Source organism: Podarcis bocagei (genome assembly GCF_964188305.1).
Source record: "Podarcis bocagei genome assembly, chromosome: 3".
NCBI classification, from domain to species: Eukaryota; Metazoa; Chordata; class Lepidosauria; order Squamata; family Lacertidae; genus Podarcis; species Podarcis bocagei.
Genome location: NC_138127.1, coordinates 91370015 through 91396176, shown reverse-complemented (window position 1 = coordinate 91396176; position 26162 = coordinate 91370015). Strand labels below are relative to the sequence as shown.

At 41.8% G+C, this 26162-nt stretch overlaps 1 protein-coding gene and 1 long non-coding RNA gene across 2 annotated transcripts in view; one reads left to right on the top strand and one right to left on the bottom strand.

Annotated features, from left to right (window-relative positions):
- Positions 1 to 26162, bottom strand: part of LOC308584213 — a 264753-nt gene that overhangs the window by 217287 nt on the left and 21304 nt on the right. The window lies entirely within an intron of this gene.
- The window catches only part of TTBK1 (tau tubulin kinase 1), a 99111-nt gene that overhangs the window by 61448 nt on the left and 11501 nt on the right, over positions 1 to 26162 (top strand). Inside the window, exons 9-12 of the mRNA XM_081188909.1 lie at positions 117 to 271; positions 1435 to 1654; positions 4795 to 4970; positions 7415 to 7973. Of these exons, the coding sequence (XP_081045035.1) occupies positions 117 to 271; positions 1435 to 1654; positions 4795 to 4970; positions 7415 to 7973 (1110 nt within the window). The remainder of the gene's footprint in view (positions 1 to 116; positions 272 to 1434; positions 1655 to 4794; positions 4971 to 7414; positions 7974 to 26162) is intronic.

The following is a 26162-nucleotide window of genomic DNA, read 5'->3' as shown; positions in this document are numbered from 1 at the left end:
TAGACAGTACTGGACTAGTTGAAGAAAAAGTCTAGTATAAGGTGGCTTTCTGTGTCCCTGTTCTTTCTGACTGTGGATGAACATATGAACCTTATTATAATTTGCTTTTCTTCTAGCTCATCATGACCGTGTTTGAAAACAGCATGAAAGAAAGAGGTATTACTGAGAATGAGGCCTTTGACTGGGAAAAAGCCGGTACGGATATTTTATTATCTACAAGCACCTCTACTCCACCTCAGCAGAACACAAGGCAGACAGCAGCTATGTTTGGGTGAGTGACACATTCACAGCCCTTGGTGTTGTCAATATTTGCAGAATCTTACAAGAGGAATAAGTCATTCTTCAGGGACATTATTTTTTATTATATAGCCTATATACTGTTCGTTTTACAATGGCAAGAATTCCCAGAAGATAGTTTTTGGTTACAGTTCTGATAATGTCATGAATGTACGTGAGTATCATGTAATCCATTCATTTAAACAGTGTGATCTTGGACTGTCTCCTCCCACATCACAATATAGCCACTAGATGAGGAGATTCCGAGTACATGCACTCCTGTGGCATTTGGTGACATCATGTTCTGCCTAGGTTGCTGTATCCCATAAAGGTAGACTGTTGCAACATGCTCAGTGTGATAGTACATTATCCAGGATAGTGGTTGCTCTCTGGTGGTGTTTTTGTGGCACTGCCTTAGTACCATACTGTTTCTGAAGCAGAGTAAAATAAGGAAGATGGAGAAAGCCTAGCTAGGGAAAACCCCACCTGTCCTCCAGGCCAAACCTTGGCTCTTGCCACCTCCATTCTTCAGCACTGTTCATGCCCTTCTGCAAGAAGAAAGCACTTTTTCAAATGGGCTGTAGAAGGCACGTTCAGGCCTACACAATTTGGGAGCTTGTGTGACATTACAAGGCTTAGGACCTCGATACCTTAAGGACCACTGCTCCCCATACGAACTGACCTAGACCCTGTGCTTGACATCGAAGCCCTTCTCTATGTCCCCCCCCCCCCGAGAGGTTTGGCGGGTGCCAACATGAGAACGGGCCTTTTTGTGGTAGCTCCCCATCTGTGAAATGCTCTCCCCAGAGATGCTCACCTGGCACCATCATTACATGACTTTAGGCACCAGGCAAAAACATTCCTCTTTACCCAGGCCTTCATCCATTAAATAATCTATGGCCTGTTAAAGGGGGGGCTGTTATTATGATTATTTATTATTATTATTATTATATTTATTACTAATGCTTTGTTTTATGTTTTTATTATGCTCTGTAAAATATGTTTTTAATGTTGTATTCTGAGATCTTTTGATAAAGGACAGTATATAAATCAAAGTGATGGTGATGATGATAATAATAATAATAATAATAAAAAACAGAAAGCTGACTGCGCTATCAGGACCTTTTCAGCTGATGCTGTTGCTTGTCTCCCCTCTAGTGTGGTTAATGTCACTCCAGTTCCTGGAGATTTACTTCGTGAGAACACGGAGGATGTTTTGCAAGGCGAGCACCTGAGCGACCAGGAAAATGCTCCCCCAATCTTGCCTGGCCGGCCAGCAGAAAGCTTAGGCCAGGCTCCAAACACTGCCTTCAATGAAGGAGAGGTTTGGGAAGAGACGGATGTGAACCGCAACAAGCTCAGGATCAGCATCAGCAAAGTAAAGTCCTTTGATCCTTTTGAATGGGCACTGTTTCTTTTTCCTGCTGGTTTCTGTTAAGAATTGAGAACTTCACGTTATTCACAGTCACAAATATAGCATTACAAATGAAAAGAGAATGATAAAAGAGCCTTACAGAAACTGACTGAGTACGGAGGAGTATCGGGCTTCAAGTTAAATAAAGAAAAATCTAAATTATTAACGAAAAATATGGGGGTAAAGGAACAGGAAGAATTGGAAAGGGTAACAGGCCTTAAAATCACCATGAAAGCTAAGTATTTGGGGATCTGGATTACAAATAAAAATACCAATTTGTACAAAGATAATTATGTGAAGAACTGGAAGGAAATAAAAGGATATTTAAATAAATGGAGAAAAATTGAAGTTGTTTTTATGGGGTAGGATATCCTTCGTAAAATGTCAATTCTCCCAAAAATGCTCTTTCTTTTCCAGACGATCCCAATAATTATTGGGACAAAATGTTTTAAAGGCTGGCAAAGGGATATTTCCAATTTTATTTGGCAAAGTAAGAAGCCAAGAATAAGGTTCAAAGTATTGATGGAGCCTAGAGAAAGGGGCGGGTTCGCAGTCCCAGACCTCAAGCTGTATTTTGAGGCCGCATGCATGACGTGGCTGAAAGATCGGATGTTACGGACATCCTAGACCTGGAGGGCTGGGACAAAGTTTTTGGGTGGCATGGCTACCTGGGTCATGATAAAATAAAAGCACTTAGAGGCTTTACTAATCATTTGGTGAGAAAGGCTCTATTTGAAGTTTGGGAAAGAAAGAAAACAATAGTAACAGCCAAAACTCGCTGGTGGCTGTCGCCTATAGAGTCATCAGCCATGCATAGAAATAATATGAAAGACAGTTGGCTAACATATAGGGAACTCGTAGAAGAGATAAAGGATTGCCTGACAGTAAAGAAGTTTGAAGAATTAAAAGAGAGGGGGGTGAATTGGTTAGAATATTTCCAATTAAAAACAATATTTGAGAAGGATAATAAACTTAAGGGGTTTAATAAATAAATCTCGGTATGGGAGAAGGAAATCTTATACAACAACCAACAGACTCTCAAAAATATATAAATTGTTACAAAATGGGAAAATAGAAAAGGAGGAAAAAGGTGACACAATTAAAAAATAGGAACAAGATCTGGGCCACTCAATTGAATGTAATGAATGGGAAAGACTATGGACAAAAAAATATAAATTTCACGGCATGTTACCTAATAAGAGAGAACTATATGAAAATGCATCATAGGTGGTACCTGGCGCCAAAAAGGCTGGCAAAAATGAATAAAACCTATAATAATAAGTGCTGGAGATGTAAGAAACAAAAAGGAACCTTCTACCATATGTGGTGGACATGCCCCGAAATTGGGAAATTTTGGAGCACGATCAATGAAGAAATAAAGAAAATACTAAGAATATCATATATTAAAAGGCCAGAGGCATTCCTGTTAGGAATTTTAAATGATGATATTCCAAAAGACAAAACTAGATTTTTCTTATACGCGATGTCTGCAGCAAGAATCCTGGTGGCTAAGTATTGGAAAAGGAATCAGTTACCCACTAGGGGAGAATGGTTATGTAAGCTTTCAGAATATTTAGAATTAGCCAAATTGACAGATATAATAAGGCAAAAACAAAAAAGTGACGTGAAAAAGGAATGGGAGTGCCTAAATGAATACCTTAAAAGCCAAGGTTTGAGGACAGAAATCTGGCTGAGTTTGGAATAACCTCGTGAAGTGAAAGGATAAGAAAGAGTGATAATATATCTAGATGTTAGGATAGAGATGATAAGGAAAACATGAAGATACAATGAGAGGTAAAGGAGGTGCTGTGGGATTGGTGGATGTCAATGTTTGTTTTCCTTTTTAGTGTTCATATTATTAAATTGTAAGATTTGAATTTGTTTTTTATATGCTTGTTTTTGTGTTTTGTGTATTGTTATTTTTTTTGGGTTTTTTGTTGTGTGGAAAATACTAATAAAATTTACTATTTAAAAAGAAAAGAAAAGTGAATGATAGAATTGTTGTATTGTAGAGACCTTTTAAAGGCTTTTTGCAAGAAACAGAGCACCACATTTTGAATTTGTAGATTCATCCAAAGGAAGTGGTTCTTCTTGCCTGACATGTAAACATCATATTTCTTGGCATTTCTTTGAGGCATTTCCATATCAAAAATAGGTACATAGACCAGATTTATACCTATGCTTTCAACCATGATTAAGGACACCATGTTAGAACAAATATTTATTTACATTGTCCTCCCTGTCCATTAGCCTTCCAGTTTCACTCAGATTCCTTTCATTTATCTATTTATTGCCTTCATGAGTTTTGCAGCTGTGAAAAGATTTGAAATTAATGAGTGAAGTGCTTTGGGTTTTGGTAAAAATCAATGATACAGGAGCTTGAGAGACACTGGTATTTTATCTAATAAAGCTCTAATTACGAATACTGCTCTACCTACTTGGAATCCAGCTTTCTGGGTGCTGCTTTTCTTCCTATAAATCAAAAGATGGCAGCCCACAGAAGAGATACCATCAACAAAATGCTGAACTAAAGTTGCCACTTAATTTTGCTGTATGTACTCACACGGGGATCATAATGTCAAAGGAGATACTCCTGGTAGATCACAGTTATTACCTCTGAGCAGCCTGCATTGGAAAGTGGAAGTAACTGCTGCAATCCTTCATGACTGCCTTCTCTTATGCCGTTTACTTGAATAGACAACGCAAGAGGAACCTAAGGAAAATAACATATGAACCAGCTCTGAGACATGTGAGAGCATGTGCCCTCTAATCTAGTCATTCTCTGCATTGTGCACAAAGAGGGATTGCTGGGGATTGTCGTGTTCCTGTTCCACCACCATGAATATTTTGTGAATATTTGAACAGGGCTAAAGTTAGGAAGCATCCATCATAAACTTCCAATTCTGCCTTGGTGCTCAGTGTCAGCTTCATAATTCCTTTGAATTGTGACTACTCTTCATAAAAAAAAGGGCAGTCAAGACAGTATAAACATGATTGTATTGCCCTGAGTCTTCCAAATGATGCTTCTGAGATTGGCATCATGTTCACTACAGTGCCTTAGCTGGATCTGTAATGTTGTTTTGGGGGTTTGCTATCTTTTGCAGACACAATGTTTGGCAGAAGAAGATCAGAAAAGTGGTGTGTGCCCAAGCTCCCCAGTGCGAGCTGCACCGGACTCCCCTACTACTCAAGGGCGTTCTCTGAGATACCGTCGTGTGAACAGCCCTGAGTCTGAGCGCCTCTCCACTGCTGATGGGAAAGGAGATCAGCACGAGCGAAGGTTTGTTTATTGTCCACATGGACTTTTTATTATTTACTTATTTAGAAAATTTATATACCACTGAACATTTTTAACAGAAATTTATAAAATCAAAATACAAGTAAAATACAAATAAGTACATTAAATGTCAGTTTTCATTTCTTAGTACAGAAAGTATTGATCTGATGTGTAGAGATCTTTCCTATTCCTGATGCACACGAAAGCTCATACCAAGAACTAACTTAGTTGGTCTTTAAGGTGCTACTGGAAGGATTTTTTTTATTTTGGAGATTTGCTGTTACACATTACATATATAGTGTCTTTATTACACAGAACATCATTAAAAACCTATCATTTAAAACATCAAGTCAGCAACTGAACAGGATAAAACTTTCAAGGATCCAGATAGGCCTGGGTAGAAAACAGAGGTTTTAGGAGATGTCTTTACAGTTTAAGCTTAATAGGGTTTTATTTAAAATAACGGAAAGTTTGTTTGTGAAAGACAATGAGTTCCCATTTCCAAGCACCATTTTGGATCCCTTTCATCCAAAATGAATGAATGCTTGGATGTACAGAGCTTACCCATTGTGGGTAGTATCCGTTGTAATACTTTCCTAATAGAATTGTTTATTGCATGCTAAAGATTATTCTGCTGTTTTATGGTGAAGGTGACTTATGATGGCACAACATCTCAGGAACACTCTGCTGTATTCAGATACTAATGGAAAAGGGCAGCACAATTCATTTTTATTCAAGAAAAATAACCATATTATTGGTGTTTAAATATGTTCTGCCTTAAGAGTAATGAGAGCTTTCCCAATATCTGAGAGGTCTAGAAATCCAGTTCGGATGAGGATTCTAGAAACCAAGAGGACATGTAATATGGTTACAATCAGTTAATAAGAGGATAGGGGAATTTTCCATTATTTTATTTAGGCTCTGGGGTTACTTTTAGTTTTATCACTAGCATGCCATCTATTTCCCCTGTTGGTGGATCTGTTTTGGGCAACTCTTTCTCCTGGAAAGGCTTGATAATTACTGATAAAATACATCATAATATTTACTGCACGGTATGCAGTCACAGCAGGGATAACTCAAATCCAGATTGTAGATTTATAAAAAGGTTATGAACTCAACGAAGTCATCATTTTGCACTTACTTTTTTCACTTTCAAAATATTAATACAATTGGTTCTGAGTGAAGTTTGAGAACTTTCAATGATAGGTTTTAACAGAATGAAAAAGTAGTTCATGAGATTAACACAAGATTATTAAATTTTAAAACAATCTTTATTGGTTTTTAAATAAATACAAATACGATAGCCATTAAACACTTATCCAGCTGTACATCTAAGGGTGCTCGTTTTATCCATTGTCTTTAGATATACACTTACACAATCAATGTTCAAACATCACACAAGGTTTCGTTTGGTTGTCTGAAAGTTCTGCTTTTAGGCGATTATATGAAAACATGGACAAGAAAAGCAAGTAGCTGCCTTGTTGTGCAAAGCTGTTTGTAGGGATGGGAAGCAATATGTTCACATACCTTAAACTTCCGGATATGTATGTTCAGAATGAACCACTCACTTTTTTAAAAATTCAGGACCGTGATCTGGAACAACATGTAGTTTCTGGAACTAAGCTCAGGTGAGCCTCTTGTTCAATTTCAGTCCTGCATTCAGCTAGTAGTGTGATGCCCCTTTACTGGGGAGTATCTGTAGCAGGACAGGGGCAGTTGTATTTGGGTACTAGCAGCTAAAATCCTCCCAGGTCTGTAACAACACCCAGGAGTGAAAATTTTGCGCAGAGCATTCTGCAGATATTTCAGAAGGAGAGGAACATGTGGAAATATGCAAAGCAATGGGACTTCAGTTTTTAGGAGACCTTGAATACTTGGTAAATAGCAAATCTTGCCATGTGATTCGTGAAAGGTGCATTCAGATGATTTGCTATTAAAAATTATATAGTGTCTTTATTGCACAAGAACTTGTGCGTATCAATATTACACTTCAGTAAACCTTTAGTCTTAAATCTTGAGCTGAATTCTAGCGGAATTCAGAGTGTTGGTGCTGACCTTTAAAGCCCTAAACGGCCTCAGCCCACAATACCTGAAGGAGGTCTCTACCTCCATCGCTCACCCCGGAACTGAGGTCCTCCTCTGAGGGCCTTCAGGTGGTTCCCTCACTGCGAGAAGTTACAGGGAACCAGGCAGAGGGCCTTCTGGGCAGTGACACCCTCCCTGTGGAACGCCCTCCCATCAGATGTAAAAGAGATAAAGAACTACACAACTTTTAGAAGACACCTGAAGGCAGCCCTGAATTGGGAAGTTTTACTATGTTTTACTATGTTTTACTATGTTTTTATTTGTACTGTAAGCTGCCCAGATGGGTGGGGTATTATTATTATTATTATTATTATTATTATTATTATTATTGCTGCCCCTTAGGCTTTTTGTCTTATTTTCAGGTCACGAGTGGATTTGCCCTGTTCTCCTTCACGGCTTGTATGCTCTTCCCAGCCAGCACAGATGCTGTCCATTGACACCGGACAGGTAGACAGGCAGGCAAGTGGCAGGATGGATGTGTCTGCTTCTGTGGAGCATGAAGCCCTCAGCAATGCTTTCCGATCGGTACCCCTGGCTGAGGAGGAGGACTTTGACAGCAAAGAGTGGGTTATAATTGATAAGGAAACAGAACTGAAGGACTTCCACCCTGGTGCTGAACCAAGCACATCTGGAACAACAGATGAAGAGCCCGAGGAGCTGAGGCCTATTGAAGAGGGTGACGAGAGAAGGCGACTGGGGGCAGAAGCGGCAGTGAGGCCGAAAATTCATGATGGGAGAACCCGGGGTATGCAGCCTGTGGCTGAGGAGGACAGTTCCCACAGACATGAAGGGCATTGTCAGTCAGTCTCTGACAGCAAACATGAACAGCAACCAGGAAGCCCCACACAGTCCCCCTTATATTCAGCACCAGCTATCCGACAGCGGAGACGAGAATCTGAGCCTAATGGTCCTGAGAGACAGGTAAGACATTCAAAATAAGCACCGTTCATCCTTTTTTTGCTTTATTTCCCATTTCGATTGTATAAAGTTGTTGCCTCTAGGAAAACGTCCCCACCCCCAACCTGTCACAGAGAATTCTTACTCTGCTGTACCAGATTCCAGACGTATGTTTTCAATGTGAGTATTATTATGGCACCAGCATCAAGAATATTTAATTAAGGCCATTAAGCTGGTCTCCGACCGTAATAAATTATCATCATCATCAGTTAAGACCACCGTTGAAAGTGGGATGACATGAACCCTCCTCGATGCAAAAAAGTGTCAAAACATAGATGTTCAGTGGATTTCCCGTTAGGTTCCCGTATGCCCTTTCTGCCCCTCTGAAATCCCCCACTTCCACCCCTGTGCTCCTCGTTCTGTGTTTCCATTCCTTTCTGTGCTGCGAAGAGAAGAGACATACCGGTAGGTAGGCAGGCAGGCAGACATGTGCACATGTGAGTTTGAAGTCCAAACCACAGTGTGTAGTGCCTAGAGTGTCATTCCAGAGGAAGCAACACTACTCTAGTAACTGCACTCTGTGGTTGGTGGTCCAAGCTCACATGTGCTCCATACTGACTGCTTACCTGTGTCTTTTCACTTCCACCTCTTGGTGGCAGCTTGAACAAAGTGAAAACATAGGAGGTTCCTAGGGACAGGGTGAAGATATGAGAAGTGCTGGGGGGGGTATGAGAGTACAGAGGGTGCTGTATGTTGGAGGCCACATTGAGTGAAGCTGCGGGATGCTCTTAGCCCATGGACACAGCTTGTTCAGCTCTGCTGTAGGATGAGGCAGATTTGTAAGGATTTTGCTGGGCCACAGCAGAGCTCACTGAAAACAGTTTCAGCTAAGTGGCTAAGATATATGGGTGGGAATTCTTTCCGTCATTTCATGGTATTAGAATGGGGGGTGCACTTTAATGCTTTTCTGGGCAGGTAGTACCATAGTTGAAAACAAATGGTAAGTGGGGCTCTGTAAATATGATCCCTGGGGCAGATCTTCAGCAGCCTCTTGCTGGCAGCTTGGGTGTGGGGAAGGTTGCTGGTTGTGAGTCTGGAGGCTTGGTTTCTCCTCTAGCTGTTTCCTCCCCAGAGATTGGGCATCTAATCTTACTGGACCATGCCAGTCCTTCCTGGCTGTCCCTTCCTCAGCTAGGTCAGTGCCCATGTCCAGCAACTGTGTCCTCTTCTATTCATGATCCATGTCCAGGTTCATCAGAGGAGGAAACATAGTAGGTTATCATAATAACTTTTGTTAGGTTAAATGTGGGGGAGAAATATCAATTCAGTTTTCTTTCAGTGCTGGAGTTTCCCCCAAATATTACTGCCATTCAGAACGTTTATGCTATAAAGTGATAGAAAGTTAAAGGAACTTCCTATAGCACCTTTGGGTAAGCTAAAGAAAATGAGTTATTACTAAAATAATGTACACAAAGCACTTTTAGCACTCTAAAGTGCTATATAAATGCTAAGCGTTATAGGGAAAATGTTATCTAGTAGACACCAGAGAGACGAACATGGTAAATGACTCCCAGTTATCCTGCTGAAATGAACTAAAATGCCATACTTCTTCACCAGGCTCCCAAATATACCTGCTTGTGTTTCCTTTGTTCCCAATTACACCTTTCTAGCTGTTTCCTTAAAAAATTATTTATCCAATAGCTAGGTTGTTGCATGAATCAAGCCATTTCTGCATTTGGTTGAATAATCTATGTTTTCTAACTCATTGCTTAAGTTCATAGCTGTGTAAAAAAACAACAAAAAACAAAACAAAACCAGAGCTCTAAACATTAATAATTGAATTAATGTGTCGTGAAGTTACACAAATAACTCTTAATACATAGATCTTGAGGGGAACAAATGTGTGGATATTGGGGCAGTGGTTGAACGGAGAAAAGAAAAGGCTGCTTGTATTCTGATAGTGTCCAAAGGAAAGAAATCCTGCACTTGAATCTTCATTATGGTGCAGGACAAAGGAAGCCAATAATAGGCAGGACTAAAGTTGAGAAGATGCTATTTGTGCAACATTTTTACTATCCTGGGTGTACACACACACACAGGCATTTTAAGACTTGAATCTTGCTCACTGTAGATCTCACTAAAGAAAGTTCTAGCTGCTTCAGGCTTGTGATTTTGAGAGATGTTCCTCTGTAATTTGATACCAATAACATGAAATAGACCGGTTACATAGGATTCTTGTGAGTTCCTAAAATCCTTTAATCCCGTCATATAGATGATGAGCAAAGGCTTATCCTCTGTGAGAAAATAGTGTCTCTAAATATGTCATGAGGCATTCCTATGTTGCTTTTTAAAGTCAATTCTGTCCCTTTAATTAATTAAACTGCCCAGGGATCAATTTTGTTAAAGAGTGGTCTACAGATCTTTTAATTAACAAATACAATGAAGACTTGTTTGCTAGTTCCAGCCACTGGATCACAAGAACACAATGCTTTTAAGCTACTGGCCAGATTTCCCTTTTCAGTGGTTTCAATTATTCTTTGAAAAATGCTGAAATACTGATTTTGTGGCAGCCAAACATTCCCTATTTTCCCCTTTCATCTTCCTAGTATTATTATTAATGTCACCAAATTTGCAAGTACTTTTCAATGACTTTTAAAAAGGTAGGATTTTAAGGGGGAGAGACCATGAGAGGGAAATATTCAGCTTTGGTAAGGAATATCAGAACTTTTTTTAAAAAAAATAATGTCTTTTTTGTGGCAAATATCCCCTTTGGGGGCAAGGTGTTCGAGAAGATGACGGCAGCCTAGTTTCAGGCAAGCTTGAAGGAAGCTGATTATTTGGTCACATTTCAGTCCGTTTCCAGGTCTCGTCATGGCACTGAAACTGCTTTGGTTGGCCTGCTTGGTTACATTTTTTGGGAGACAAATGGGGTGAATGTCACTCTGCTCATTCTCCTTGACCTCCCTATGGCTTTTAAAATCTTTGGCCATGATATCCTTGTAGAGAGCTCTCCAGACTGGGGTTGGGAAACACTGCATTACAGTGGAGCCATTTTGAGAAAGTAGCTATGGCACCATGGGAGTTCTGTGGCATCCTGCAGGGTTACATCTTGCCCCCCTCCATGCTATTTAATACCTTTTGAAGCTGCTGTGAGATGTCTTCAGGAGATTTGGAGAAAGGTGCCATCAACGTGCAGGTGGTGCATAGCTCCATCTCTCCATTCCCTCTGAATCAGACGATGCGGTTCAAGTGTTAGACCAGTGTTTGGAAGCAGTAATGGATTTGATGTAGGCCAATAAATTGAAGCTGAATCCTGGTAAGACAGAGGTGTTAACAGGGTTCTGAGTCGTGTTGAAAAGGTGGGGAGGTGGCCTGTTCTGGATGGGGTTGCAGTTCTGTAACTTGTGGATACTCCTGGATCCAACCTTGGCACTGAAGTGGCTAGGACTGCCTATTTGCAGCTGTGACCCCTTTTGGAAAGAAATGACTTGGCCACTGTACTCTATGTTCCGGTAACTTCCAGATTGGATTATTGTAGCACACTCTTTGTGGGGTGCTCTTAAAGACACACTGGCAATTTCAACTGGCCCAAAGTGCAGCAGTCAGATTATTGGCTTGGGTTCCCATTTAGAATTAACTCCTGTTCTAAAGCAGCTGTACTGATTGGCAGTTCACTTGTAGGCACAAGGCAAGGTGCTTAAATTAGTGTCCAAATCCCTAAATGACTTCGGTCCCAAATATCTGAAAGAGAGCTCCTTTCCTACAGAGTGCCTTGGGTGTTAAGATCAGCAGAGGAGGCCCTCTTGTTAGTTGCATCGCCACCCTTGGGTGTGGTGGCCTGGAGGTGAGGACACAATTCCCTAAACTGTGGGATTCCCTCCCCACAGAACTTCACTGTATTGCTTTTGTCATATGCTGAAGACACGCCTCTTTTACCTGGCCTTTGAAGCCTGAGTTACTTATTTTTAGGAGCCACCATAAATTGTTTTAGCTGATTTTAATATTGTATTTTTATATTTTTGTAACACACCTCTGGACCATATGGTGAAGGGTAGGTATGAAATTCTGTACATAAATAGTTTCACATATGTTGGCTAGAAACTAATTGCTGTAGGAGGTCATGAAAGCTTCAATCCTTAGGAGTGTACAGCAGATTAAACTTCATTCTACCCATGTGTAGTCAGTTGATGAATATTCCTGCTTCTGCTAGATATAGTCTCTCTTGGCTCAGTGCAGGACTTGGATCCAGATACTACTGCAAGATGAGACCAGAGGCAATGAACAGTGAACACCCTTCAGGAGATGTTTACTGCAAAGGGAGAAGGGAACTCCACAAATAAATAATTGCAGGCCCACAGCAGCAGTACCAGAAAGTTATGGTGGAGTTAGAGGCACCCCTGTCTTCATGAAGTACCCACATAATCCTGTGATGGCAGTGTGATGTGGCAAATCCAGGTTTCAGCACGTTTTTAAATGTTTGGGTGACTGGCTGCCCTTTATCTGGATTTACCCTGGTATAATCCATGGGGGTATTCAGATGCTGGATAAGTTTGAATCTCTCTATCAGTGTTCAAACTTTTGCAATAGATCAGAGGGGGATGTTTCATCCATGCTTTCATCCAAAGAATCATTGCAAACCCACTGGCTTTCACGTGTAAAGCTAAGACATGGTATGTTTTAACTACGGTTTTTGAACAAGCCAGGTTTAGTTTCACAGATGAGCAAATTAACAACAGCTTTTTTAAAACCTAAAGTTGGTTTCATTTTCTAACTGTTCTCCCTTCATGCTCTGTAGTTGGGCAACTGACTGGGGGCAGGTGCCAACACAAATCAGAATTAAGCTGGCATACGGATATAACAAGAAGCCACGCTTGAAGCAAGCTGAGATTCTTAAGCCAACTTGGAACCATGGTTTCATACTCTGATTTGTTGGTTGGGGTGGCTTTGGATGTGTAAAAAAAATCAATGTTAAGTTAAACAAACCATGCATGGCTTTGTATTACCTGCAAACCATGCCATTGTCTTACGGAGATGGATGTTTGCTAGTGGTCTACGGGACTTCCAAGTGCCCTCTAGTACTTTTTATTTATTGTAGACCATTTTAATCACACAGTTAATTGCCTGTGTAAGATGTTGGCACTATGCAGTATGTTTATAGCTAGCTGTGCATCCATATAGACACCCGCATAAGTCTGCCTCTCTTAAAATTTCAGAATTAATCTTGTTTATAGCATAAACAAGCAGCAATACAAGCTTGTGGGATATCTTCAGGAGAAGAAAAGGCTAAGGAATAAACCCATCACATCAGATGGTTGGATGGCGTCTTGTACGCCTCCTTTCGGCAACTCCTGCAGCCAAGCTGGTGCCAAACGTATTGTTCTACTTTTCTTTGGACCACATCAGTGAGGCTGGGAGAGGGTCTTGTTGTCTGGGCAGCCCAGGATCTCCATACACACTGCCCAGGCTTGCACCCTGGGGAGGTCACTTTGGTGCTGCTAATGCGGTGGTTTGGCTTCACCCTTGGAGGTGCACTCCATTGTCTCTCAAGTCAGATGGGTGCCAACAACAAGATCCTAAGCATGCTGATTCAAAATGAGTTCTGCTGTGTTTAGAATCATAGAATCCTAGAGTTGGAATAGATCACAAGGGCCATCGAGTCCAACCCCCTGCCAAGCAGGAAACACCATCAGAGCACTCCTGACATATGGTTGTCAAGCCTCTGCTTAAAGACCTCCAAAGTAGGAGACTCCACCACACCCCTTGGCAGCAAATTCCACTGTCGAACAGCTCTTACTGTCAGGAAGTTCTTCCTAATGTTTAGGTGGAATCTTCTTTCTTGTAGTTTGAATCCATTGCTCCGTGTCCGCTTCTCTGGAGCAGCAGAAAACAACCTTTCTCCCTCCTCTATATGACATCCTTTTATATATTTGAACATGGCTATCATATCACCCCTTAACCTCCTCTTCTCCAGGCTAAACATGCCCAGCTCCCTTAGCCGTTCCTCATAAGGCATCGTTTCCAGGCCTTTGACCATTTTGGTTGCCCTCCTCTGGACACGTTCCAGTTTGTCAGTGTCCTTCTTGAACTGTGGTGCCCAGAACTGGACACAGTACTCCAGGTGAGGTCTGACCAGAGCAGAATACAGTGGCACTATTACTTCCCTTGATCTAGATGCTATACTCCTATTGATGCAGCCCAGATTTGCATTGGCTTTTTTAGCTGCCGCGTCACACTGTTGGCTCATGTCAAGTTTGTGGTCAACCGAGACTCCTACAGCTTTCCTATACAGCTTTCCTATAATTCCCAATCTCTACTAAAATGGTACAGTTTTCCTATTATTCCCAATCTCTACTAAAATTCAGTCATGATAAAAATCAGGTCAAAATGTAGGAAAAGTCAGTGTCTGATTATTAGTCTTTTAGTGATGAACAGTGTACAACTTCTCTATTGAGTTATTGGCCTGAGGATGTTTGTCCTGTTTAGGGTTATAAGTACCAAATGTTCAAAAATCAAAAGGCAGTCTGAACTTAATTTATTTAAGGCATTTATATTGTGCTTCCCCCCATCCAGAGTATTTTTATTGAAACTTTTTAAAGATAGGTAGGCTATATAACATATTCGTGAACTTTTTGTCACATCAAAGGAAAGTACTGGGGAAGCATATATTTTTCTTCCTGAAAATGGGTGTGGTGGGGGGAGGGGAAGAAAGTAAATATGAATAGAAGCATGGGTTCAATCAGTTTCTGCAAATTTATGTTAATTTTTTTTCAGGCAGGCCTCACAAATTACAGTATAGTTACAACAATAAGCACCAGTTTCTAAAAATTACAATGGGAAAGAAAGAACAAGTTATAATTGCTTATCCTCTCGTCTCAGGACAATATGGTCCCTCAAAAGCCCCTGTGGTGGCAGTTAGGTTAGGGAGGGACCATCTCATAATAAGATCTTGGAAGGCTACAATCTTCCTATCTTTCATAGTGAAATATAATATGAGGTCTCCTTAGTCAGCTTGCAGTCTACAGAACTCCTTTTCTGTGACTTGCCATCCTGCCTGGCTGTTGCAACATGAAGATTAGTGGCACCCAGTGGTTTGAAGGCAGCTGATGCAATTATTTACTAGATGCCAGAGCCAACAAATTAGCTGCCTGTGTTAGTTCAGGACAATATGTGAAATCCAGCCCTGCCTCTGAGTCCTTGTTGCCTGCCGAGGGTTGCCAAGTCACAATGCTACAGGGACAGCTTAAGCTACAACTGGCAGGATTTCCTTTCTGTGCAGCTCTTTAAAAAAAAGTGTGCCAACCCTGCCAGTGAGCAATTCCCAATGATCTATTTGTTGAGCATTTGTCCTGATTCCTTTGCAAGGAGTTAGACAAAGTTGGCTCTTTAATGAGCGTTCATTATGATTTGTTTGTTGGGAGGTTAGGTGACATTGCATCAAAGCAAGTGTGGTCCTACACTTTCCAGTTTATCTTCCTTACCACAAAAAAACCAGTGTTTTGGAGAAAGCTGGTTTGATGCGCAAAACCTCCCAGTCAGTTATAATTGTGCAACCCGAATTCACTGGCATGTGACTGAATCCCACCAGGAAAAAGCAACAGTCTGAAAGTGCCGAATGTCTCAGTTCCAGGCAAGTAGCACTGTGTTCCCCTTGCTGCTGGCCCACATTCCTCAACTCTCCAGATCTCTCTTCTTGGGCCAGTTCATTTCTATTATTAGTGCAAACACAGCCCTTCTTGTAAATTCATAGAGTAGTGGGCTATCAATGGCTACTAGCCTTGATGGCTGTGCTCTACCTCCACAGATGGAGGCAGCAATACTTCCAAATACCAGTTGCTGGAAACTACAGAAGGGGAGAGGCTCTTGGGCTCAAGTTCTGCTTTGCTGATTTCCTAAAGGCACCTGTGAGAACAGAATGCTGGACTAGATTGGCCATCCAGCAGGATGTTCTTATGACCCATAGGCCCTATGTACATTTTTTACCCCAATGCCCTCCTTTTTTCCTTGGCTCCATTTTTCCTCATCCCCTTGTCTTCTCTACCGATTGTTTCCTTGGGCACCTTGTTTTGTGCCCGCTAACTATTTTGACCACTTCCTTTAGCCACAATTGCACCCCAGTCCTCTCCATCATAGCCCACACCCCCTCCAGATTTTAAACACACCACAAGCTCATTCTGACATTGTTTCAGCCGTCTAAGTTGAGAAGTCATTCCCTTTGAAGCGGCTTCTCCTGTGAGACCAAGATGTCTTTGTGTTCATCTTGCCAGGACTTCACCTCTCTTTCTCTCCTCTCCAAGTCTCAGAAACGTGGCATTCCAAAGTAAATAACAGAACAGCCATATTGGGAAAATATGAAAAGAATGGACAATGTTCTCTTGAACCTATACTGTATGTTGCTCAATATTCTTTCCAAAGCAACGTAGTCAAGTTGTGGCCTCTCTGAGAATATTAATATTAGTCAGTATGACAAGACTCTTGCACTTAAAAGGCATCACTTGTTCCCCCTACAAGGGGGTCTCTTACTGCTCAAGATTCAAATTTCTTGTAACTTTTTGATGTGATGCATTTTTTTGTTTGAAACCACAGGTGTTCTGAGCAAAGCAATCTATATGGGTAGACACCATTCAATAAAACAGAGACTATTTAGTGATGCAGTGAGGATTAATATTTTGGGGCAAAGTTTTGAGGAAGGTATGATGCCTTGTATAAAGATTGTATAAAGTTTTTGGTGACAAATGTTGCAGAAAGTAGGGACATTTGCCTTGTGGAAAAGAAGAGTAAGGGGTGGCTTGTAATGATAAAGTAAATAGGAGCAACAGTTATTTGTTTATCGAGGGTGGAAGGTATTGAATTTAAGTTGGCTTATAGCAAAAATCTACTCTAGGAATAGCAGGGCACTAGTACAAGATTCCTGAAGGGAGGCCGCAAAGTCTTTGGAGAGATTTTTTAAAGGGAAAACTGGGCAAACTGTTCCTCCAGAAAGCAGTTAGATCTAGCTAATCTTCCTCCCAAAACAAATTCAGTCTGGTGAATTCTGTACAGCTGTGTGGCTGTGAGCAGATGGGAGAAGAAGAGCACTTGATTCATTGGCCAAAGCAAGGGGATGAGTCTTTGAGCACAGCACACTGCAGAAAACCCATCTAATTGCCTATGCACTATGCAGTTTGCAAGTTTCTTTCCTTCCCATTGATGGAATTGAAGACGAGGGTTATCACAAATAGCTAATTCACAATTGCTGATTTCAAGCAATGCAGTAGCACAACATTATTGTATGTTGTGTTTTTCCTGAATGTTCAGTTTGTCCTCATATTGATCTACTTGGCCCATCTGTAGGTAGGAGATAGGGAAGGGAAATGAGTAAGTCGGGGATTTCTACAATATATGTATGTTTGTGTGAGCATTTGCGTAAAGGAGAGTGAAGAGGAGGAATAAATTGCCTAACAAGTGAGGAAAGAAAGGTATGGTGGGCAGGTCCCTTCAGGGGTGACACCCAACTCCCTTGTCTTGACCTTCCAAGGCACCAGTAAAACTTGCAGCAGGTTTGTTGTGTATGCATGCTAGACAGGGCACCTTTTAGCCCTTGCTGTGCCCACTGCTGTGAAGCTCACAGCATGTACGTGTGGAGTTGCCAATCAAGATGAATTAGGAAAACCTTGAAGCAGCATATTTGATAGGTTGAAAGACTGCATTTCCCTGTTGCAAGATGTCTGTATTACCCTTCATTAACACTTAATTTAAAAATGCCTAATTAGATCACTCCTTGCTGTAACAAGTGCAATACACTAAAACGTATCCAAACTGCCAATTAACCAATCTCTGAGTTGGCGGGAGGGAACGTTGAGAGAGGGAGTGACAGAAAGGTGAGGAAGGGAGGTTTCGTTTCCTAACCTTAACGGAAGTTCAGGCCTGCTCCCCTTCTGTGAAGGTTTAATGGTAGGGCATAACTGTAACTCCTGCCCCTACATCGTATGATGTTTTGAAGATGTAGCACATTAAAAGCTTTAAATCAGGACTGGTGGCTTGCACGTAAAAGGCCTCTCCAAGTAACAATGTGGTGTTAGCCTAGTAAGGGTGAACCCCGAGGCTGTAATTAAAGCCCTGCAAAGCCAGAGGGTTTGCTGCCCGCCAGTGAAGATTTCTACAGCATGCGCAGCACAAGCCAGGGGCGAGTCAAGTCTTTGCCTGACACCTTTTCCTCCACTCTTCTTGGTCTTTTGCAGTTGGAGGAGGACAGGCATTCTCAGCACTCCCTCCCGAGGTACAGCCCCCTCAGAAGACTGGCGTCCTCCGTTTTCTCCTCCTCAACCCTGGAGACAGAACAGTACCCTCACCTTGGCGGCACTTTCATACAGCGCAGCCGTTCGGCGGAGAGCAGCCCCGTGCGCATGCCCCACCGCAGGCACATGCCCCTCACAGCAGGAAACCACAGACTCATGCCTTCTGTCCTCCGCATTTCCAGATCCCAGCTCCAGCAGGTGTGGGCCCGCTTCACACACAAAACATAGCCTGTACCGGGGGAAGCAGCAGCCTTTGTAATGCAATAATAGAGCCCACCTGCCCAGTGTGTCACCATTTAATGCAATACTGAATCCCAGACAACTTTGGCCTCAAAGGTACTGTAAACTTCCAAGTCCCCTGCGAGAGAAACAAAACACAGAGACTCAGAACACCCACCTCTCTCATTCTCCAGCTTACTGGGCCCGAGGCTGCGTCACGACTCAAGATGAGAATACAAATAGTATGGACATGTAACGCATTAAGAGGTTTACATCAGGGCTCTGTGGCGGTGGCCTCCAGCAGTGGGGTGACGAGCGTAGGGCTGTCTCAGCAAACAGACAGGAGACAGGGGAGGGACACTGCAGGTATCAGAGAGAGCTGTCTTCCCAGTCAGATAAAATTTGTACCAAATTCTTGATCTGTGATTTGTGCTTCCCCTCAGATTTCACTCAGCCCTTGATTCAGGTGAACACGCATGAGAAGTTTGGGTCAAGAGCTCAGGAGCTGAGAGGGATGTACACTGACATATTTGCAAATCACCCTGACAGCCAAAATCACAGTACTTTTATTGCAGCTTGTGAGAGGCATACAGACTGCAGCCCTTGCACCCCTGTGGTTTTGTCTTCACTCTGTGACTATTTTTGTCACTTAACTCTGCGTAGATCCGCCTGCACTTATTCTTTTCCAACTCTATCTGCCAGGCATGACAGTATAGCAACAATTTTTATCTTAACCCATCTATTGATTGCTATAAAGGCTTCCTGGCTTCAGAAACAAGGAGGCTAGCTTCTTGCCTCTGGCCTGGCTTTGTGCATTTCTGAGGAGAAACAGATTTCAAGCTAGTGTATAAGAAGGAACTGACCAACTTAAACCAATTCTAATTGTTTTTAACTTGAAAAGTGACAAAAATACTCATTTTTATTTCAATCATCCAGCTTCTCTTGGTGGAGAAGACAAAGTCTCATCAGCCAAAATCTATTCGGGCAGTATGAAAAAGCAAGATTTTTGTTGCGAGAGCCACCCCTTGCTTTTAGCTGGTTAGGTTAGATTATTCAGAGCCAGAGAAGAGGTGTCTTTAAATCTCAAATGTGACTTAAAATTGTCAGTTAGCCTCCAACCACCCTGCCTACCCCACTGCAAGGTGTGAACCTCTTTGATGTGCACAGTTAGACTTGATAAAATCTCCCTTTGTCCTAAGCGAAAGTTTTGTTTAGCATTAAATGGATATCATCCTGACCTAAACTGAGATACCATGAACCAGCTTGATCCAGGTCTCTTGAACAGTGTAGGAGCTGAGTGATGCTGAGGTGCTTAGAGCAGATTCACCGAAGAACAAAACATAAGACTTAAAGAACCTTAGTCCAAGGTTGAAGAACCAGAATACTGAAGGTTGTGGTGTAGTAGTTGGTTTTGTGCTATAGAGCTTCCTGGGGCTTAATAGCATGGTTTTTTTTATTATTATGGGGGTGTTTTAAAGATAATTAAGGCTTGCCCCACAGAGATGCCAGCTTGGAATGGTCAACACACTGGAATCGGGCCTCCAAATCCCAACTGGCTTAAACATCGTTTTTTAAAAAACATTTATTTGTTTATTGCTGTGCTTTCTGCTGTGCTCTCCTACTCATCAAAAGAGCAGATTCTGCAAAACTGTCCAGTGTGATGGAACTCTCATCTAGAGTAAAAAAACAACAACAGGAGGCTCAATAGATTGCCTCTATAGCCTGCCTGGGTTTTAATTGCTGCACAGGAGCCTTTCATGTTCCTTGGCCCTGAGGGAATGGACTGAGTGCTTTTGTCAAAGTAACTCAAATGCAAGCCAACCAGGGTCATGATTTTAAGCAAAGGCCAGGTGAAGGGGGGAGCAGATACGAGATTTTCCGCTAGGTTCAAAGGTCTACTCTTCAGTATAGTGATAATTCAGCTGCAAATGAGTGGTGCATTCTAAAAGCATTTATTGCGATTGATAGCAAAGCTTATCAATATGTGAGTTTTCTTTTCAAAGCAGAAAGATTTGTGCTTTTTGACACACTTCCTGCACAGCCCCTTTTAACCATTTAGAACTTGATAATGGTATACCCTTTCAGCTAGAGACTTGGCTGCAGTCTTCCCAGCAGCATTCCTTCCTGCCATTTTCTGCAGTGGTGCTCGCCATAAGTGGTGATGTCAGACTAAACAAAAATAATGGGACTGTTTTCAAGCTGATTATTTATAGTGTGTGTGTTTTTAAGGGCGGGGGGAGTCCCAGGAGAAAACTGCTGAATCTTTCAGGTGTACAGGAGCATTTCTGGGCCACCAGAGAAATTACAAACTACATACCTCTCTCAGATTTTAGAATGGAAAAAAACCGAACAACAAAAACTTAGGAAATGATAAGAGATTCAGAGCAGTACATATATCAGACACACTCACTTTCTCAAACACTCCGTTTTCTAAGAGAAGAAAGTCTAAACTTAAGGCTGCCTCAGTATCATTTATATGCATAGCCAAGTACTGGTCTTAACTTGAGATAAATTCTTCTGTTAATTTTACTTCCTCGCCAGCAGAATTTTCTTTGGTTTCCTCCAGATTTTATCTTAATTCCGCACAACAGTTCTCTCTGCTTTCAAGATATCATTATGTATGTTTGTGTGTGTTTTTAGCCATGCCATTCCTACTTAGTTTTATTTTTTGAAGCATTTCTTGCCATTCTAAGGGGTTCGATAAGAGCCTATGGAACAGAATAATAAGAGGTTTTGATCCTCCAGTTTTGAGAATTTAGTATCCCTTTGAGTCAGGGGGGTCATTTTCAACCTGATATGTTTGTGCGTGTGCACACATGGAAATTATAGACCTTGCATTTCTAAGCCTGCAGTCCTATGCACACTACCTTTACAATAAAACGCATTAAACTTGCTTCTAAGTAAACACAGAGTCATGTTCCAATTCTCCTAATCTCTCATCAGAAATAGCATTCTTTACAGTGGCAATGAAATTTATGTTTTGAGGAAGCTAGTTAATGGAAAGCTTCCTGTACTCATATTTTTAGTACAACATTTTCTCTTCAGGCTGATCCTGCAGGAGAAACCCAGCTCTAGTGATCACAGTTTTGCTTATACAGCATGCATTGCATCAAAACCTGAGCTGCAGAATAATAGCTTCTTCCTGCCAAGCAGCTTGAAGTTCAAAATACCTCACTGACACAAACTTGATTTGCAATTAATGGGCTTTGCACCAGCAATGTCTCACCAACAGAGTAATGTGTTGAGGACCAGAGACTTGGTGAGTGTTCAGTTTTGTTTCAAAGGTCTCTAGATTATGAGAATATACAGGGCAAAGCTTTTTGGATTGTTTTTGCTCTGTGCTTCATAAAGACCAAAATCTTTTCATCCACACAGATCAGTGGGCACTATTGGATTGTTTATTTCTCAAAAACTGCAAAGAGCAATAAACACAGGAGTTGCTCATAAAATTTGAGTTATGTTTTGCGTGAAAGTTTCATATGAGAGGGAGACCTCAGCTCTGTTTTGACTTGATACAATAAATTACCACCACTACCTTCTTGGTTTTCTTGTCCCTCAGCTCCTTATTTAGTCCCTTGCCCCTCTGTTGTCTTCCCTATAACAACAATTCCATTTGCCAGTAGGCCTTTTACAAGGTTTTCCCCCTAGCACACTATTTTACCTCATTTTCCTGCAGTCTCTGCCCTTTCTTCCATCTGCTTCTCAATACCATATGTTTCATTATTGCTGCCCCATCCTCCAACTACCCTATCTCTAGCGGCCTTTACACTCAGTTTATCAGCCCTGTTTGCCTCTTCGTCCCCTTCCTCTCAGTAGCACATAAATCCAGTTTCTTGTTGGCATTCCCTTAGTTTCTATTCCCAGGCAAACCTTTGGTTTCCTTCAGAGCAGTGGCTCTGATAGTCAGCATACTTTGAATGGCACTTTCCTCTTACAAATTGGAATGTTTGTGAACATTCCATGACTCTGCAGCAACTCAGCCTATGGTTTGGGAATGGCTTGCAAGACAACAGGCAGGCAGTTCCTCCATATGATGTATATAAGATGAAATATTAGCTTTTTATGGCATCTTTCATCCCAAATGTTCTGAAGTGCTTTACAAAAACATGTACACACTTGTATATATATGCATAGTATTTATTTATTTATATATTTAACATAGCTACTCCATAATAATAATAATAATAATAAAATCCTTGTTCTGCTGTTGAAATTCCTCCACCTCTAATGGAAGGAAAGGACAATTTGATTCAACAGTCCCAATGCTGCTATATTCCAGTTTGTGATAAGCTGTGTACTGAGAGTGAATTTGATGCTCTAGAGAAGATGTAAGAAAGAAGAATGCAATTGGAGTGTATGCAGGACCTGGGGATGCTATTCCGGCTGGACGAGAGAAAAAAAGCATCCAGGGTTCATTAATATCCAAAGAAGGTCGGGATCTCTGTTTTATGTGTGTGTTAAACTACACCATAGATCCATTACTGTGAATCCAGTATCAAAGATTCTGTGAAATATCTTTCATTTTTGCTCCTTTAACATGAAATAGTCTGAGCTTCCCAATGATGTATCTTTTTGTGCAGGTGTCTGATGTAGGCACTACAGTCTGTGCTACTTCATTCCTCTCTCATGAGTTTTGATGGTGCTTCCTCCATGTGCCATTATTGCTTGTTCAGCACATTAGTGTGTGAATAATATTTGAATAAGGTAGTTTCAGGGGGAGAGGACAGAATTGCTAATATTCATTCATATGGGTTGGTTGTGAACAGAGACACCAGGATGCCCCAAGGTGAAGGGGGCCAGGTGTGCGATGCATGTGTGATGTGTGATGCTTCCATGTTTTGTTGCAGCAAAATTCGTACTTCACCAGTGTAGTAAGTTTTCTGCATCCCCCACAACCCCACCATCCCAGTTTTTGGATAGATAACACACTGAGCAATGTCCCCTATTCTAAGTCAGGCTTCCTCACCAACCCATGAGTAATGTTACTTGTGAATAGGCTTGCCAACCTGCCATCGGGCTGACTTGTGTTTTTACACACAGGGAGGTTTTACTGGCAAGTAAGTGTCCCAGCTTTTCGTCATTTCAAGCAGCAGATTAGCACATATACCTACGAATAAACTTGGCACCCCAGCCTGCTGCTTGAAGTGACGTTTTTGTGCCTCAGTCCATATCTTGCCCACCATGGTTTCTCTCCTGATCTTTGTGGGTATGCAGCAGGAGTGCTCTGGTGCAGTTTCCCTGTGCTTGAGAAACAGGGGTGGTTTCCCTTTCCTCTTCCTCTCCAAACTGGCTACCTTCTGTTTAACCAGCTCCTTCTTTATGATGTGAGCTTCAGGTGGACATTGGCAGGTTATGGAAATGAAGGCCATATTAAAAACCAAATAGTGTGTTCCCCTTTCTCATGTTTGCCCCATTGCTATTGTTGTTTTAACTACCGGATCTTCTGTTTTTTTGACTGGACGCGGAGGCACTGTGTCCAAGGCCCACAAACAGCAGTTGTCATCCTGATATGTCTTACAATGGTATGTGGCAAGCTTTTTTGGTGCTGGGAAGGCAGTGTCTTAGTATGCAAGCCCCGTTTTTGAATTTAGTATCGCAAAGAAAGTAGTTCAGTCAGATAGATGAAAAATCACTTTGGCAGTTTTCCTGAAGCAGCAAAGTGGTACCATATGTGTAGTCCGTTGATCACAATCACCATCCCTCTGTCCCACTTCTCCTTACTATAAAAGACACGCTACCAACAAAATCCACCCCTGTCACCCAACCCTAGAGCTGTGCTAATGACGAAGGGGCTGCTGGGATGTTCACATTTTCTTAGCAGGCAATGTAGAGTGCTGTCTGCTGGCTCTGCCCCTGTGTGCCAGGGGTTAGGCACCTGTGCAGCTGTTGATGCTACCATCATATTCCAGTGCTGGAAGAAGGGCACAAATGGTATACTTCCACTGGGGTTGGAACCCTCAAGCCTGGTCCTCTGAGCTGCTGAGGTTGCAGTGCAGCTTCTCATCTGATTTAGCATCGGGTCAAATGGACTAGACTTTTGAAGACTTAGGCCATCATAGTTTTGTCCCATAGTTTTGCATTATCTTGCACCACTCGCACCCTATGCCCTTTCAGCTATCTTTCTGTACAAGAGTGCTTGGTTGAAGCTGTGTGGCACTGTGAATTGTGATTTACTGGGTGTTGTCTTTCCCCACAACAGTATGAATCTGGTAGGGTGTGTGTTTTGTGTAATGTTGCCTAGTAAGGTAAGCAATCGGTCAATTGTTCTAGCTCCTTTCCTTGTTAGACTCTTACCTTGTTAGACTCTTACCATTTAATCACTTTCTGGGTCACTATAACATTTAGATCTGCATCAGCAGTTCCACGAAACAGCACAAAGATGACATTTATAGGAAATGTTTCTAATTCTCCATTTGATGTATTGAAAGTCATTCTTTGTACTACTCAAACCATTGAGAAAATGATCTTCTATTGAATGTACTTTTTTTAAAACAAGCTGCTAAACCATGTAACCTGGGGGTTGAAAGTTGACCTCCATTTTGCATTCACCTTGCATGCAACTTAACATTCGGATACAAACTTGCGCTTCGGAATTTTTTCCCCATTTTTTATGACGTGATGTGTTTTTCTGTTGGGTCCTGTCACCTCAGTGCACCTGGCTTAATTATATCTTTCTTTATAAGAAATCACAGAGCTTCCTTATCAACACATCATTGCAAGTGCAGACAGGTGATCTGCCAACACGAAATGTACCCACATTGCAAAAGCTGCTCCATGTTACCAATGGAATAAGAAGGATGCTCATGGGACGCTTACTTGCCCCTTCCCTTTGGTCCTTCCTGAGAAAGGCAAGGTCAAGGTCACCTTCAGCATTCTCAATGCACCAGGGAGAAATTAATATTTCCCAAATGATTTTTCTGTGTCCTCTTATTTGTTAGGTAGAGACAAGAACAATTGTTAGTGAAATTTTCTCCCTTCCATATCTGCTTTACTGCCCCCCCCCCGATAAAATAGAGCACCAAATGAATGGTATGATCCGATAAGGGCAAACCCAGCTGGGCTTAGTTTCAGCACTTCTGAGCCATGCAATCCACATTGTAGCCTTTGCTAGTGCTTCATTGGGCTATATAATGTGAAAGGGATAGCCAGCATGGGCTTGTGTAATCTGCAGAGCAGTGGGTGTCTTCAGCAGGGAGTAATGGGAAAGTAGGTGCCTTCTGGTGGGTTCACATCCTGCTTTCTTGATTTTGCAGCACCTGCAGTGCTGAACCAGGACAGGGAGGCACCATCTAGACCTGCCCTCGGCCTACAAAAGCCAGTGAAGGGTTAACTAGCATCTGATAGCAAAGTATTAGAAAGTCATACATCTGCTGTAGCACTTAAGTGTAGACCGCTGAGGTTGTGGGAAGGGAATTACTGTCGCTCCACTGTGCAGTTTCTTCTGGAAGACACTGTGCCTTTCATATTTCAAAAGGCAGGAATCATACAAGGTCCATGGTTCCCAGGAGGTTCAAAACCCAAGTCTTCAAGTCCCATCTAAACATCCTATTCTGCTGGCAAAGGATTATGCTGCTTCCAGGATATGCTAAGGCCCTGACTTAAAAACAAATCTATTCCAGAGAAAGCTGGATTCTTAATTGTTGGTTTGCCAGCTGCATTTCTCAGGGCTAAGGCCTCTTCCAGTTTCAGATGCTTGTTTTCTGTTTCTCAGGCCTTCCAG